This window comes from Gossypium hirsutum, chromosome A08, assembly GCF_007990345.1.
Source record: "Gossypium hirsutum isolate 1008001.06 chromosome A08, Gossypium_hirsutum_v2.1, whole genome shotgun sequence".
NCBI lineage: Eukaryota > Viridiplantae > Streptophyta > Magnoliopsida > Malvales > Malvaceae > Gossypium > Gossypium hirsutum.
In genome coordinates, this window is record NC_053431.1 from 14,213,436 (window position 1) to 14,231,624 (window position 18,189).

At 33.6% G+C, this 18,189-nt stretch overlaps 3 protein-coding genes across 3 annotated transcripts; 1 reads left to right on the forward strand and 2 right to left on the reverse strand.

Annotated features, from left to right (window-relative positions):
* The first annotated feature begins 3,731 nt into the window (after window positions 1–3,731).
* On the forward strand, window positions 3,732–6,394 carry LOC107949012 (short-chain dehydrogenase reductase 3c). Its single transcript, XM_016883709.2, has 3 exons — window positions 3,732–4,076; window positions 4,255–4,335; window positions 5,480–6,394. Exons 1-3 carry the CDS (start codon window positions 3,757–3,759, stop codon window positions 6,267–6,269), a joined length of 1,191 nt encoding a protein of 396 aa, XP_016739198.2. The 5' UTR covers window positions 3,732–3,756; the 3' UTR covers window positions 6,270–6,394.
* Window positions 6,395–6,465: 71 nt separating this feature from the next.
* LOC107949017 (uncharacterized) lies at window positions 6,466–7,443 on the reverse strand. Its single transcript, XM_016883719.2, has 2 exons — window positions 6,974–7,443; window positions 6,466–6,884 (listed from the first exon to the last, which is right to left on the reverse strand). The coding sequence occupies exons 1-2, from the start codon at window positions 7,214–7,216 to the stop codon at window positions 6,624–6,626; spliced, it is 504 nt and encodes a 167-aa protein (XP_016739208.1). The 5' UTR covers window positions 7,217–7,443; the 3' UTR covers window positions 6,466–6,623.
* A 911-nt stretch (window positions 7,444–8,354) lies between these two features.
* Window positions 8,355–12,980, reverse strand: LOC107949001 (auxin response factor 24). Its single transcript, XM_016883699.2, has 14 exons — window positions 12,767–12,980; window positions 11,754–11,866; window positions 11,564–11,659; window positions 11,383–11,439; window positions 11,144–11,302; window positions 10,954–11,038; window positions 10,754–10,844; window positions 10,435–10,602; window positions 10,240–10,359; window positions 10,069–10,144; window positions 9,784–9,955; window positions 9,132–9,685; window positions 8,830–9,023; window positions 8,355–8,728 (listed from the first exon to the last, which is right to left on the reverse strand). The coding sequence occupies exons 1-14, from the start codon at window positions 12,819–12,821 to the stop codon at window positions 8,635–8,637; spliced, it is 2,034 nt and encodes a 677-aa protein (XP_016739188.1). The 5' UTR covers window positions 12,822–12,980; the 3' UTR covers window positions 8,355–8,634.
* Between the last annotated feature and the right edge of the window lie 5,209 nt (window positions 12,981–18,189).

Here is an 18,189-nt window from a genome sequence, read left to right on the forward strand (position 1 = left end):
GAATAGTTTGTGCAACTTGTGTATATAAAGCTCATTTGTTGAATGATTGTGGTTGACAGGGCTAACGTTTATTAACAATGTTGCTAAATGTTATGCTATGTTTATATGGTAAGTTTTATCATTTCGACCTGTGAACTTACTAAGCTCTATTAAAGCTTACTTGTGTCATTTTATTATTTCCTTGTAGATAGCATTTTGTAGAATCAAGAGACTGGATCAACTTGAAGATCACAGTATCCAACTATTTTTCAGTAGATTTTGAAAATTTTATTTTAGGATAGGTGGCATGTAAGAGAAGAATCTTGTATATGTTTTAAGTACTTACTACAAAATGGCATGTTCTATACATGTGCAAGGAATGTATGATTTTAGTTGATAATATGTTTTTTCATGGTTTGTTATGAAAATCCAATTGTGATATAGAACTTTTCATGTAGTAGGAGTTATATGTCTATAAAGGTTTTGAGATATCAAGGTTGTATAAAGTTTTTCATAAAATTAAGTCGTTGAAATTGCTATGATAGGTTATTAGCTTGATGGATGGAATAGTATGTTTGATGAGATTATCGAGTAGTTGAACTTGTGATTATTGAATTTGAATGTTTGAGATATCAAGGTTGTATAGACTTGTTCATAAAATGAAGTGGTTAAAATTGCTATGATAGGTTATTAGCTTGATGGATAGAATAGCATGTTTGATGAGATTATCAAGTAGTTGAACTTGTGATTGTTGAATATGAATGTTTGAGATATCAAGGTTGTATAGACTTGTTCATAGAATGAAGTGGTTGAAATTGCTATGATAGGTTATTAGCTTGATGGATGGAATAGTATGCTTGATAAGATTATCAAGTAGTTGAACTTGTGATTGTTTAATATGAACTTAGTTTGATATTTTATTTTTGGTACCAATGAGGGTATATTGATTAGGAATATAGGTTGAATGATTTTGGCATGTTTTGAGCTTGTTTGAATGTGTTTTGATGGTATGAAAATGGTTGATATTAGTTTGGCTTGGCACCTAAGAAATAGGTAATGGTTTGGCTTATTTTTGAAGTTATTTTAGGTGCACATGGCCTGGGACATGGGTTGTCACACAACCGTGTGCCACACACGGTCACTTCACATAGCCATGTGGCCTATTCAATTTTGGTGTAGGTATGTACTACATGGTCTCAGGTTGTTACATGGCTTGGAGACACGGCCGTGTGAACCTATTTCAAATCACACATGGCTTGCGACACGACTGTGTGACACTATTTCGAGTCATACACAGGTTGGCACACAATCAGTGGCATGGCCATGTGACCCTATTTCTAATTCCACACGGTCGAGTATACAGTCGTGTGACCCTATTTTTGAATTGTATACAGTTTGACCACATAGCCATGTCCCTGAGCCACATGGCCTGGCCTTTTTCACACAGCCGTGTGACCCTTGTTTGTACATTTTACTCAAAATTTGTAGAAGTTTCAATTTAATCTAGAATTGATCTCGGTTTGTTTTAAATATTTTGTAAGCGCAAATTAGGTCCAGAATTGATTGAAAATCATGGAAATGGTTGAATATGATTTATTTGGTTGAATTTGATTGAAACTTGTGATAAATGTTCATGAATTATTGTTGTAATGCGTTATAGCTCGAGTCAGGCGAATGAATCAGGTATAGAGTGTTACAAAAAGTTTGGTAAAAATGCACCAAAAGTGCAATTGTTTTGGTTGGCATGAAATAGGTACCAAAATGTAGATTTTGAAAATTTTGCTCTAAGGTATCAATACCTATCGATACTTTAGCAATTTTTCTTAAATTTATTAAACATTGAACCAACCTTAAAATGGTATCGATATAAAGGGTAGGGTATCGATACCTTAAATAAAATACTGATGCTTTATAACTAGTATCGATACATTTGGTTTTAATTTTATTTTTCTAAACACCGAAGTTCAAATTCACATGAAGACCAGGTAAGGGTATCGATACTTGATATGAAATTTTGAAAACTTTGCAATTTGGTCTTATTTCATACTTGGGCCAAGAGAAGAGCTTTCGTAAGCTCGATTAACGCTCGAATTTAATTGTGTATCATAATATCTAGTTGTTTATGACATAATTGAATGTTTGAATGATTTATTTATGACATACTTGATTTGAAAATTTAAAATTGTTGCAAAAAAGTCCTTACTCGATCTTGGGTTGACATTAAAGCATTCATATGCTCATATAACACCTAAGAAAGAATGTTCATGATATTCAATGTTTTATTGTTTTTCATTGCATGAATGATGATATGAAATGATGATTTTACTGTGAATTTGTCAGTAGTTGCTCCGACAAAAATTGTAGCACCCTGTAGTTTAAACTTGACAATCGGGTCGGGCGAGGGGTGTTACAGTGTTGATGCGGTCGAGTGAAGGGTGTTACAGTGTTGATGCTCCAAACAAACCAAATAGCATATAAGTACAAATCCTTAAGACACACTAGAGAGCACATACATGTTAAGCTCGAAGGTAACAAAGAATGCACACGAGTGCATAATTGAAGACAACAAATATTGCACATAATATGTGTAAGACTCGAAAGAAACAAAACTCTATATCACAAGAGAACTCCACATCTAATCCCTATTGGCATGTCAATCATATCTTAACTATTTCACTAAGTTTATTAGGGCACAATAATAACCATAGATAACTTATTAACTGAGACCAATAACTTTCTTATAATTTAGGTATAGGTATACTCAGAGTTTAGAGATCCACTTAATTCAAAATATTATTTAATATTCATATGGAGACAGATTCATAGTTTCACAGTTCAGAGTTTTGATAGATAACTCATTGTCTAATTGCACAGATCAACACATTAACCATCACGTCTAATGGACTATGTTAAAACCAATTATCAAACATCTCATCAAATAATATTTTTATTATAAAATTCTCGAGTAAAAACCAAAATGCCTTTATATAGCAAAATTATCATTTTACCCTTTTTGCCTCAAATCACATTTTTTTCACAAGTAGGCACTTAATCACTCAAATTCCATAATTCACCTTTAGTGATTAGTAAGAATCCTTGGGTAGTTAAATCCTTCTCTCGATAATAATGAGAAAATTTATAATTTAGCCCATGTACTTTTAAATCTTTTCAATTTGGTCTCAAAAGTGATTTTCATCACACCAATACATATCCCAACTTATTCTTGTGCCAACTTTTTAAAATTACAATTTAATATTTTTTCTGAATTTGCATATTCACAATTCTTTCTATTGATTTCCATCTCCAACATCAATTTTCCTTTCATGAAATTCTTTGATCTGAATCATTTTCTAATATTTTTGGTATTTCATTGCATTCCATCCTAGGATAGTACCAAATGAAATATCAAAAATTTGAGGTGTTAAGGGATAATATGTTATGTGTAAAAAAATTAAGCTTCCATGTTCGCTGAAAGCATGAAACCTTATAATATATATAATTTATAAATATCTAATAATAAATATTTTATAATATAAAATATGAATATTTTAATAATATAAATTAATCTACTTAATTTACCACCATCTACTCTTATAAATTTACTTCAAAAGTTTAATTAAATATTGCTTATTGTTACGTCTATATAAATATTATAAAAATAAATTTTAATTGTAAAAAAATTTATAATGTTTTATAACAAATATAATTTCTACGTTATTAATATTATTGACTTCGTTGATTCCTTTGCCGCCCCTCTTTTCTATTCTCTGTCATCTTATGAAACTAATTTCGATGACAATAATGCCCTTCTCGTTTGACAGTATCCTAACTTGTCATACCCTTGTATCATATGGTTCAATTAAATGGATTGGTTCAATCAATGGGGCATATTTGGGAAACTCAAAAATATGTATGCCTCTCTCTCTCTCTCTCTCTCTCTCTCTCTCTCTCTCTCTCTCTCTCTCGTCAAATGGTCCTCACTTGGCTTCTCAAAAATATAGCTCACCACCGCCCACCTTCACCCCCCCCTTCTCTCTCTCCATCCTTAAAGAACACAATATTTCCCTCATAGAGAGCATGTTGAGGATTGGATTCAGGTTTGTGACTTTCTTCACATTTTTGGGTCTTTGTTCCTTTTTTGCTATTCCAACTTATTTTTCAGTTACAGATTCATACAAAAAGAACTCAAATCATTTCACAATATTTTCTGGGATTCTTTTCTTCTTTCATTATTTTCTGGAAGTGCAGCTTACTGTATTTAGTTTGCTACTACAGAAACATCATTAATGGCTTCATATGTAGAGCCTCACTTCCTCAGTGCTTTTATAACAGGGAATTATCGACACAAACTGGAAGGTATAGCAATGTTCTTCATCCTTCTTTTTATTATTTTCACAGTGCTTTAAATTAAAGTGTATAATATTTGACCTTTATTTCACTTTTAATTTTGGTGATTTGTTTTAAGTTGTTAGATAAAAAGGAGGTTAACGCCATTAAAAGCCTACAGAGGTAATGAAAAAGGCTAAAATCCCTAGACCCCATGGCCTTTGCATCTAGATTCGACTTTACTTTTTTAATTCCTTTATAATTATTAATAAAAAGCTTTTTTAAACCATCATTGATGTTATTGATCCGATAATAAACAAAAAGTCTGGTCGGTGTCACTGTACTCTGAAAAGATCTTCCATGAAATATTAAAAAAATGTTCTTTTTCTCTTTTGTTCTACTGATCCCTTGGCTTTTACTGGAAATTCCATTTTACTTTTTAGAACAATTTGTTTCTAATTCAACAATGCATGTGATAGCTTTGGAAGATACCCCATGGAAAAGATCTGAAGCTTTTTTAATAAAAAGAAATTGGTTAATCTTTACTTTATTCTAATTCGACTATTCAAATGGTATTTAGCAAAGCTGTTGTTTGAATATCATAGATGGAATCTCAAATATATTATTTATGTATAATGTCATATCAACTTATTCTACGTATTACTCATTAAAAATTTAACTATTGAATTAATGATGACTATTTGCTTCAAGATTGAAATTTTAAATTTAGAAAAATATAGAGACATGGAATACTCAATTAGAGTAAATTGATAATTAAATTTAATCAAATGAATTTAAATTTAAAAAATAAATAAGTATAAAAACTAGGATCCCTAGCAAAATTTAACCTTTCCTTTTTGCTTTCTTTTTCGCCTTTGCCATTGATGGCGACCACTGGTAAGTTTCAACCAATCCCAACTGGATTCCACTAATCCAACCACTACCTCAGCATATTCGACATTTACACTAGACTAGAATGAGTCATGGAAATATGCTAAAAATCTTAGTTACCCCATTAATATTCTCTACTAAATTTTACATAACATTAAATCTTTTACCAAAAACAGATGCCGGAGAAATGAGAATTTGTATCAAACCAGAAGATAAAAAAGAAAACGTTGAAAGATCAATGCCATTAAAATCTTTGTTTCTATGTATACTTCCATCAAAGCAGGCTGAAAGGCAAAATAGCATTGATCACTGGGGCAGCAAGCGGTATCGGGAAGGCAGCTGCAGCGAAATTCATCAGTAATGGTGCCAAAGTCGTCATTGCTGATATACAACACCAACTAGGGCAAGCAACGGCGAATGAGCTTGGACCCAATGCTACTTTTATACCCTGTGACGTAACGGAAGAATCAGATGTATCCGATGCTGTTGACTTTACCGTCTCCAAACACAAACGACTGGATGTTATGTACAATAATGCTGGGGTACCTTGCTACACGCCTCCGAGCATTGTGGACCTTGACCTTGCCATTTTCGACAGAGTTATGGGCATCAATGTGCGAGGAGTCTTGGCCGGCATCAAACACGCTTCGCGTGTGATGATCCCTAGTAGAACTGGCTCCATTCTGTGCACAGCTAGCGTAACTGGAATGATGGGTGGACTAGCTCAACATACTTACAGTGTGTCCAAGTCTGCTGTCATAGGAATTGTTAAGTCCATGGCAGCTGAGCTATGCCAGTACGGAATCCGTGTCAACTGCATATCACCTTTTGCAGTTCCGACTCCATTTACACTAGATGAGATGAGCCAGATTTATCCACAAATTGATGCCGAGCAGCTCGTCAAAATGATACATAGTTTTGGTGTGCTCGGCAAAGCAACATTGGAACCAGGTGATGTAGCCGATGCCGCAGTCTATCTTGCATCAGATGATGCAAAGTATGTTAGTGGGCATAATTTGGTGGTAGATGGAGGTTTTACATCATTTAAGAGATTGGAACTTCCTAAGAGCTAAAGTCTTATAAATGCTGCTCAAAGGATATATTTTGGAAATTGAAGTACGAGGTATATTTCAAGTTTCTTCTAGTTTTTGACAGTCTGGGGAACAACAATTAGACTAAACACAAATGAATTTCAGTACCTTGAGATTTTAGATGGTTGACCTTTTTACTGGTTTCAAAACATGACATAAATTAGTTTAAACTGAACAATAAAAAGAATCAAAGTATTCTAATTCTATGCTAATAACAGAGTACAGAGAGGGTAGTATTACATAAATGAAGCAGAATTGACAACCAAAAAAACCCAAGCTCCAACGAGTTTCATGATCAGTAAATACAAGTACACAGTAAAAAAAAAAAAACTCAACCTACAGCTGCTCTATTCGTTGGATGATTAAGCTAACAGCAGCATTTGCTGAAGAGAATGGCCCGTGAAAGCTTTCCTGATAAGAAATGGATTCTAGTTCCCTAGCCATCTTCAAAAGAATCTCACCCACGTCGGTTTGTTTGTGTAACAAAGAGTGATAATAGGAGCGGGCAGCCACATTGCTGATCTCCACATTTGTTTCCTCTGGGCAGTATTCATCATCTAACCACTTATGCAGGGTAACTCTGAGCCATTCGGATTCCTACAAGGCCGATCAAAATCGCAAATGCTACGAACCGAAATCAGGTAATTTTGAAATTAAAAAGTGAATTTTTCAATAATGGGTGTTACCTCCAAGGCCTTTGAAGGGAGTAACCAGGGGTCCGGGATTCTCAGGTCCTGTCGTTGTTGATTCGCTGGTGGCTCTGAAGAAGATTGAGATCTTAGAGGGAGGGGAGAAATTTGGGTTCTTTTGAGAGGAAAATTAGGGGTTAGAATTGACGGGGGATAAGGAGGAGTTAGTGGACGATGAAGATGATTGGAATTTGGGATGGCTTCTGCAGCGATTGCAAAGGAAAAACATATGGATTTCATGTCTGTTTCAGAGAAAGGAGCAAAGTTGGTGATACTCCCGGGATTTGGCTGGAAAAACTAACTGATGGTCGTTTGTCTGCTGGGAAAATATTATCCTCAAAAGACACCGTTCGCTTCCACTTTTGAATTTCACTTGAAATAATTTTGACCTACTCCTTTTTTCTTTTTTTTTACATTTATATTATTCTCAAATAAACTTTTTTATTTATTATAAGTTTATCACCACTTATCTAATCTTTTACCCGCATTCTTTTAGTGTTAATTGCACCAAACACCCTTAAATTATGACTTTCATTTTAAATTGGTCATTAAACTTTAAATTATTCTAATTACATCCTCAAACTATTAAGGTTAAATTATTTAAGTCCTTTCATTACTAAAATCGTTAATTTAACTATTAAAAATCCATATGTAGTATAATTTGAAATGAAAATTTTATGAAAAAAACTAATATTGTAAAAACAAATGTTTTAAAAATATTAGTTTTAAGGTTTTTAAAACTTTTACAAAAACTTTATTCTTCACCTTTTTTTAGCTTTACTTTATTTTTATTTTTATTTTTACTTTTAAAAATGATACCATAATATTCTAGTTTTATTTAATTTTTTTATTTTAAATTTAGCTACATATCATTTAAAAGTTAAATGAATGGTTTTAATAACAAAAGGACCTGATTGATATAACGTTAATAATTTAGGAACTTAATTAGAAAATATTTATGCAATTAACTCTTTTTTTTAACTACTCATAAGTCCTTGAAGTTTTGCACGCCTGCCGAAATTCAAACTCCTAATAGATGTTATCTGTTTTTGTGGGGTGCTCTCCTTTGTGTGTGAAAACCAATGTTTAGGGAACCAATTAGTGTTTCAACCAGTCAAGCCATCACTTCCCTGATTAGTCGATTTCAATTAAATAAATTATTTTTAAACTTTAAATTTTTAAAAAAAATTATCAAAAATAAATAAAATTTGGTTCAACTGTTAGTTTAATCAAATTTTTTAATCCACTTCATATCAGTTTGAAAAATCAGCCAATTCTTCTTTTACTCCGATATATTGATCGATTTCCGATTCAATCTCAAAATTATATTATGTATTCACACCACAAAATTAAAAAGTAAAAGTTATTAAAATTTAAATTAAAAGTTAAAGAGCTTGTTCATTTTTATTCCATAAAAACTGTCATTCATATTTGAGCATCTCTAAACATAAACCATCTCTCAAAACAACACAGAGCTGCATCTATATGATATGAATGTCAATGCAGGAATCAAAGATGCAGGCAGTATCCATAGGGACTGAATCCCATTAAAAACTACATAACTTGAAGAACAAACAACTTGTTTCTTGCACCGCAAGCTAAAACTCTAAAACACCTTACCATACTTACTTCTTAAAGAAACGTCTGCACAAGACATTTCAGTAAGATGCTGAACTCGGTGAGCTCGGATTCAGCCTGTTGATTTCTTCCTTTGGGTGGATAACCATCCTTCGGACTTCATGCTGAAATTTCCTGTAATTTCAGAGAATATCATCATCATTAAAGCAAAGCTCATACTAAAAACTAATTGGGTATTTTAGGTAGTGGTTTGCTTTTGGTTTTTTGCACTTAACTGCCATGGATAAGGATCTCCAATCAGCATCATATCCCCATCTTCATCGGTATAGGTTATGTGCCAGCCGCTGCTTCCATCGATCAACTTTCCATTGAAATCAAACATATGATCAAGCTCAAGGATGAGGCCTTTGTATCCATTGAATCGATAGAGATCAACCGATCTTCCAAGATTAGTTCCATACTTGAGCACCTACAAGAGCAAAAGGAATATTGTTCTCAGAATCAATTTCATATGACATCCAACTACCGAAACGCTTTGTCCATTAAGTAAACATTCAAGAGAAGATAGAAGCAGTACTTTGGTGCAAGTTTGATCGCCGATGGAGCAACAGTTGTTGCATTGCTTGCTAGATATACCCTTGGAAGCAATGGAAACACTCGACTGAGAAGTGAGAGGAGTCGAACAAAGACATTGAACCTCACTAGAAGTGAGAACTTGTGGTGAAGGGAGCTCGGGTGAGCCATTAAATAAATTTACTCCAAAAACCATGCATCTGTGACTGCCATTTGGTCTGGACAAAGAAGTTCCGTTTTTGGTAGCACGAGCATCATCATGAACTCTGTTAGAGGAGAATGCTGAGAGCCCATTACACAAACCGGGTACTTTCCTACCAGAAAAGTGTGCTGTGCTGCTGGAACATTGATAAAATGTGTCACAGGTCGGAATCTGAATTTGTAGTTGCTTATGCATCTGCTGTTGCATTGAGGCACAACCAGGATCTTGCGGAAGAAGATGCGGTAATGATTGTCGCAGTACACTGGATTGATTCACGCATGTGTCACTGTCTTCTTGACCTTGCAAGACCCCTGAACTACTTTGAGATTGATTTTTAGCTGTACCATGCAACATGCCTGGTAAAGCAGAAATTATTGTTAGTAGCTGCAAAGTCTCCTAGTGATATTATACACTGCAAAACTAATATGACCATACTATAGATTTCAATACCGACCATCCATAAGCAAGCAAGAAAACTCAGGGGATGATGCGTTGTTGGGGCGAGCCCTCTTCTGATGATGCAGAGTGGAAGTTTTCTTTTTCTTGGTGAATTCCGTGAGATCGATGCTCCAAGGACAAACTCTTTCGGGAAGCAAAACCGAACTCGCTGCGGGATCCCATTTCACCTAAGGAATAATAGAAGTTCATGAATGGATTGAGAATAAGAATATTAAATTAGAAAGCAGGCATCTCCTATCCAAAGGTCATGCGATCATGCATGCAAAAAAGCACATGTTACCTTCACACATCTCCATTTGGAATTCTGCCATCTAATAGGATCGAGATCTTCAGTGCCAATGATAGTGCCAAGGGATCTGGTTTTAAGGATGAGTGCATTAGGTTAAAGGGAGGTATGGAATGAAAACATGGTTCAAACTATCCACAAATGATAAGGTAAAGCAGTAAGCACCTCTGTTCCCCAGATTCTCCACCTTCAACTCGCATTCTACATCTTGTCCCGAAGCAGTAGTCGAATTGAACCGCCTTTATATACTGATCAAGTGGAGTGATAAATTCAGAAGACCTTGTCCTGCAAGATGCAAGAGAGTTAATGCCTTCCTCTTTCAGTTCCAGTGTTACCAGTTCTATGTTACATCAAACTTACCAAGGACGGTAGTAGACGTTAAAGATGCTTCTGGTTGCAAAGGCATGGAAAGCACTGGCAAGTATTCCATGTCGCACACTGTGAGCGGATATGATCGATGGAGATGGACTGTTCAGTAGCTTTGTCATTGATCGGCGAACTCCAACACCGAACTCTCCATTTTCCCCTCTAGAAGAACAAAAACATTTTTGCTCATAATATACAATAAAAACAACATTTTGAAACAATGAAACTCCACATTAACTTCCAAAAGATCATGTCAAATCGTGAATGTGAGCATTGTTACAACAAATTTGCATATTAGTGGCAGAGAGAGAACCTTAGAAAGATTAATGAATCCCCAGCAGCAAGCTTCTTCGAGGTGACAAAGGTACTCCAACCGGTGGTAAGCAAATTTCTTTTTGGATAGCCTACATGAACGGAGTCCATAAGAAAACTAGCTTAAATTTCATTTTGGCATGAGCTGATCATTGCAGTGCTTAAATCCGAGAGTTTGAATGGAAAAGGTAAGGAAAGTACCACGAAAAACATGTCGAAAGTACCATGGATGACCATGCAAGTCAGTTGCGAGCAGTTCCTGCTGGGGGATTTCCTGAGACATGTCCTGCCACAATATGCATAAACTTAATAACACGATATTGCCTTTACTTTGATCACTTAAAGACTTTGAAACTAAATGTTTCGAACTTGAATGCACCAAAATACCAACCAAGAGCGGAAGACACCCATCATTGGCATGCCGCTTTGGGATAGAGAATCCACCGTGTGTCTTTATATCCGATGGAGTTAGCTTCTTACTAAAGTAACGAGAATAATTTTCCCGAGGCGACGCTCGATAATATCTATGCTCCATGCTTTGCTCATCTTGCTGTTAATCCAGAACAGAAAAGCATTAAATAAACCAGACTGCTATATAATCTTAATGCATCTAAAATACTAATATCTAACCTCTGCCTCTGGAAGCAAAATAATTTCTGCAAAGATCTCATCTGTGTCAGGTTCAACCTGCAAATGCACCAATGAAGCATCATATGCCACAACTTATAATGAGATTAAGTTACATGCAAAGAAGTAATAAACTATTTACACTACAACCCCATCTAAATATACATGCATGTTTACTTGATACCTTAAGCTCAACATGCAAAACCCTGCAGAGGATCTTCCAAGGTAAATTGTAGATGGGCATTTCCATAGTGCCATCTTCACTCATGTATGCCTCAACCTGCACCAATGGCTTAATCTTTATATGCAAAAGAAACAACCAAAGTTCTATCCTTTCATATATATATGAACAGAAAGACTAAAGAAGATAGAACCTGTTCCATGTGACCTTGAGGGAAGTACAAAACTTTATCTCCAGAGCGAGGAACATAAACAGAAGGACCCGCGCATGCATGCCATAGTTTACTATAGAGATCATTGTTTTCTCCTGATTTCACAATAAAAAATTTAAGCCACAAAATTCGAAACAAAATGATGTAATAAACCGGTTCTACTGATAATTGATGATAAAAAAAAGTGAAACATTAGGGACTAATTCTGCAAATTAAAAGAGCTAGTCCAGAGTTGGGACCAACAAAAACAAAATGAGATATGATTGATTAGTTTCCACTGTTTTTTTGGTACTCCACATGAGGTTGAAACAAAATACAAAAGAAAAGAACAAAAGACAATTCGGTTTATGACTTGTATTGAAAAAAAAAAAGTAATCTCCGCCTAAGAAAGTTCATTTCTCGCCTCTCCTAAGGTTTTATCTCCCGATTCCGTTAAGGTTCCGATGAGTTTATAGAGACAAAATATTTTGGGTGAAACCATGGCAGTTTTAAAAGTCTGTGTATGGCCCGACTTGAGTATCCATAAGTTATATGCGATAAGTCATCAAGTCGAGTCTAATCATGTCTAATTTTTTACGTTCTACATAAATCCGTCTATTTAATCATTTAAAGTTACGATCCTATCGGAGCACACACTTTTATGATCCCATCAGAACAAAGTAAAAAGATAAAACTTCGATTGAAAATGGGTTCTCGGCTCGGAACAAAGTAAAATGATATAAAACCTTGATCGAAAACGAGTTCTCGACTCGGAATAAAGTAAAAAGATAAAACCTCGATCGAAAACAGGTTCTCGGCTCGAAACGAAGTAAAATGATATAAAACCTCGATCGAAAATGAATTTTCGGCTCTAAATAAAGTAAAAAGATAAAACCTTAATCGAAAACAGGTTCTCGGCTCGGAACATGATAAAAGGGACAAATAATAAAAATAAAAATAAAAATCCAAAATTTGCAACAAGAGTTAATTAAACGGGTTTCCATTGATGTAGATACCTCTAGTGGAGTGAAAAGGGAACTTAGCTTTTGAACCATGCCCTTCACCATCCATCTCTCTCGTTCTCTTTTTCGAAGAAGAAGAAGGCCCTTTCCGACAAAAAGGAAGGAGCAGCAAATATGAGAGAAGAGAGAAGAGAGAAGAGAGAAGAGAGAAAGGGGGCAAAGGCGTTTATGTATACAAGTATGATGATTATAAATAACAAAATGACAAAAGTTGACAGAAAAGAGACCTCAGTCTTTTCAACCCCCCCCCCCGGCCCCCTCTACCTCCATACTATGTTTATGATCAGTATTGCAAAATAAACGTTTATATCATGTTCATGCCCCCAATGTGCATACAAGGGAAGGGAGAAAAAATTGAAGTTCGACAGTTTCGTTTACATCGCCCCTTTAAACTCTGCACTTATTCTTTCTCTTCCTTTTAACTTCTCTGTTTGTCTGGATGCTGGGAGATATTTGCTACCTTAGATGCCGATGAGTCCAAGGTGCTTTTTTGCCTTTTCATGCACGTATATATCGCCAACTCTAGCTTTCTCCACTTCCTCTTCCTCAAATCATATATTAATATGTTAACTTTACCCAACCTCTCAATGATTATAAACATGTGAGTTTTATACCCATCACATATGCTGTTCAGATTTATTATGTTAAAAGAATTGCATTCTTCAATTTTAATCACATTCTCTTTTTATTTCTATTTTGTAATACGTTGAATCCAAATTATTTATACAATAAATATAAATGTATTTAATATTTGATAACAAATACTAATATGTTGTACAGTAAAATCAAATATTTAATGCTCAAATTAACATTAGATTGATGGACTTAATTAATATTTCGAGACTTAATAAAAATACTTTAAAATTAAATCAATTTAAAATTTCTAACTCGATATTCAATCAAATTAACCCACGTATATGTACATATGTTAATGTACTAGAAAATCACATCATCATTAGTGTAATATGATTCACATAACACCTAAACTAAGGTTAAATAAATACAAAGCCTGATTAATATAAAACTTATTTTTTTAGGATCCTACTTTGTAAAAGACCAGAGACAAACTGTGTTTCACTTATGATGAATGTCGGTTTTTTTTTTTCTTTTTAAGACAAGTGATTGAAGGGAGTAAACTAAAGGTAGGTTTAGGTAAGAGTATTAAGTGTCATTGTAAATTTGAAAGCATGAGAGAGTATTGTAGCATGGCCTACATCTGTATTCTGCCAGTCCCAACTGCCACCAGATCCTTCCTACACCTCTTTTTAAACTTCAAGACGCATCAGACCAAATCCAATTTATTACCTTCTAAATGTTTGTTTGTTTGTTTGTTTGTAGGTCAGTTATTCCTTAACAAACAAAAAGGACAGTTTCTTTTTGGGGAATTTGAATATTAGGAAGGTAAAGAAATAATAATAATAATAACAATAATAATAATAATAATAATATATGTTGAATGTAAAATTGTTTTTATGTGGTTTGAATGAGTGGAGGTTGTTGTTTTTCCAAACATATCTAGTAATTTTCAGAAGGATTGTGCTTTAATATTATTTTTAGTCCAAAATAGTAAAACAGATGAATATATGTGTGATTATGTCCAGAAAAAATAAATATGATTATTAGACAATAAAATTGTTTATGCACATTACCATATAAGTTATATTAAAATTGTATTATTTGATTGATGAAATGTAAAAAATATTTAAATACAAATTTTATTAACTTATCTTAATAAAATATATTGTTTTTTTATTGTTTAGTATATAAATATTAAAGCTTATAATATTTTATTTCACGTAGTTCTCTTACAAGTTAATATTACATCTTCTTTTTCAAGTGAATAAACTAAAATTGAAGAAGATAGATATGCTAGTGAGCCTTCTCTTTCAATCAAAATGATAGAAGAAAATGAAAATTTTTCTTTTAACATGCTATTAGTTATAGTGCAGTGATAATATTGCACTCTTAGAGAGAAAACTTAGGTTTGAATTCTAGAGGTACATTGTTAGGAAAGTAGCCCTTAACTCTAAAAAGATTAATTTTCATGGATAGTAAAACGAACATAAAATATAGATTAGTCATAAAAAAATAGAGTAAATTTAACTAAAATGATGAAAAAAATGTTCGAGACAAGATGTAATACGCAAAAGGTAATTTATTGACTAAATGCTAATTTCTCTCTAACTTATAATAAATAAATAAATATAGTTTACATGTTACTTGAAGAATCTATCAAAGACTTGAAAAATTTTAAATCCATTAGTTTTTATTATTAATTAATTTTAATTTAAGTAAAATAATCAAAGTTGTGAAAAAAAAAGTAAAATTGTCAATAATATCACATTACCAAAGAATATAAAATTACTTAAGGAATATGTGGTACCAAATAATGACACTATTTGTAACACCCTATATCCAACCCGATCACCGAGTTTGAGCTATAGTGTGTCACATTTGTTACTAGAGTAACTACGAACGATTCACAATTAAAGTATACAATTTAATGATAAAAACAAACAAATATACATTCAACATGAAATACAATCATTCTCAGGCTTTATAAGAACTTACAAAAGCTCTAAAGCTAATTTGAGGTTGAATTAGGACCAAAATGAAAGTTTTCAATATTCAAGGTCGATGCCGCGACGTGACATACTGACTTGATCAAATGGCCTCCTCATCGCGGCGACAAATTTTCCTTGTCGCGCTGTAGTCTGGAGCCCAGATCTCATCGCAATGACATTTGTGTGACGTCGCAACATCACAGACTATTTGTGCAAATTTTATTTCATAATCCTGCCATTTAAAACACAAAATTTGCATAGCTAATTTCAAACTTAATTCTTGACCGTTTGTACAACATCTATGAATTCTACCATCATCCAATTTCATAATATCATGATTCAACCATCAATACTTCCAATCATTCAAACATTCAAACATTCTCGCGAACTTATATAATATTCAAAACATAATACAACACAATCTTTACATATTCATTCATTACAATTTACTCATATTGCCATTTCATATAGCACATTTAATCAAACTATAGCTAATCTAGAATATGCATATTAAGCATATAACATCATCACCTTATTAATCATTAATACAATTTATTTAGAACTTATATATGCCAACACGCCAAAACACATCCATTTAAATCATTTCAATTATCATAAACATATCTCAATCCCACACTCCATAAAATTCACATTTATATTAAACTAAACTTTTACCTTAGCTTTTATAATCTAACCAACTAACATATCTCATTCCATGTTCATCCATATATATACATGTATCCAATTAATCTTTCAAATATCAATCATCCAAACCATTTAGCATACTCTCCTTGTTTCCCAAATTCAATCACTTTTATATCATTTCATACCTTACTAAACTTACTCAACCTAACTACATGTTCTTAACACAAAATAAAACTGATACGAATTTTGTTGAGTCCGGGATTGTCGGTTGGATGCTGAGTCGATATTTGATTTCATGAATAGAATCTAACTTGCACGTGAAAAACAAGATCGTACGCTGAGTAATTTATCCAATGGTACCTTATGATTCATATAACACCCCTAACCCCTCTCTGTCATGAATTAGGGTTACGAATATTACCGTATAATCGAAACAATTATACTTAATTTCATTTAATATCATAAACATAACATAAACCATTCATATATACATACCTTCCCTATATTGAGCCCTCGAGGCCTAAGAAACACCTTAGAAACAACTTGGGACTAAATTGAAATCATTTGGAAAATCTAGGGAAAAAGTTGCAAAAATTTGGATACAGAGGTCACATGGTCGTGTCCCAACTTGTGTAACTCACTGACTTGAGACACACAACTGTGTCTCAACCCATGTCTCTGCTCGTGTAACTCTCTGACTTAGGTGACACGGTCGTGTCCCTGGCTGTGTGTTAGCCCGTATGTGACACTACACTATGCAATTATACCACATGTTCAGGGCACACGCCCATGTGGGCAGGCCGTGTGCACCAAAATGAACCTTAAACCTCAAGTTTACCATTTCCTACTTGCTTGGGTATTAAGCAACTCAAATACCAATCATTTAACCTATTCAAAATATGATTAAACATACTCAAAATATGACAAAACAACCATCTTAAGTGCCTAACCAATGTACCCCCATTGGTACACATTTATATAATTAAAACACATCAATAAAACATCATCCAAATCAAGGTTTCATGCATGCCAAAAGCACTCACTTTAGCCTAACATATAACTACCTATTACATCAAGCTTAAAGTTGCACACACATAAATCAAGCCTTGGGTCAAAACAACATACCAAACATATACTTATATACAATGACCATCATTATACTTATAACTCAAATTTACATCACATTCACAAAAACATCTATCAACCAAAGACCTCCTAGGTACATGCCATTACAAAAATAAACATCACCACACTTGAAATCAGGATCGTTGTTGGATGTTGAGTTGGCGATCAAAAGAAAAGTACCTAACCTGCGCACGAAAAACGAAATCGCACGCTGAGTAAAACTCATTTCTATAATCTGAAATTTTAAAGATATGATATGATACATGAATGCTCAAATTTAATTATACACTCATACAACTATCTAAGCATGCAAATACAAGATATCACTATTTCAATCTCATGCATATTACCACATTATTTCATGCTATGCTCAATTTTCACAAGTATTCATACTTAGTTTCTTTTAACATATATCTCAATTCACACCACTTGCTATATGAATAACTTTTCGTAGATCAATCAACAATTTACTTATATAATGGCACAAACCAATCCATGTCCAATTCATGAGTGCATCACTTATATATTTCACTTATGTTCACAACATAATTCACATTTCATTTTCCAATCCACTTTTTCATTTCCAATTCACGTACTTTGCCATTTCAATATCAATTACATAACTTTATTATTTAATTACCCCATTAACACGACCCGAACTCGGAAGGATACACGGATCCAACCAACACACCAATTTGGCACCTAATGCCTCATCGGGTAAATCTAAAGTAATAATCGTGCCCTGCGCTATATATATTGACACACAATGTCTTATCGATTAAACCGAAGCAAATTGGCACCAGTGCCTCATTGACTCGAAGTTGAAAAAATCTCTGAACTCTTCCTATCCTATGTCATGCCATTTATATTCGACTTAGTCTGAAATAGTTAATAGGGTTCCATTTCACTTACAAATACATCCAATATCCAATTCTCATATTTGCACATTATCACATTTAAACATATATTCATTTCAATTTCCATATACTCAATACATTCATAATATATACAAATCAATCCAATTCAATCAACTATAAATTCAATTTAATCTCAAAGTATTAAAGTACTCACCTCAACTACTTA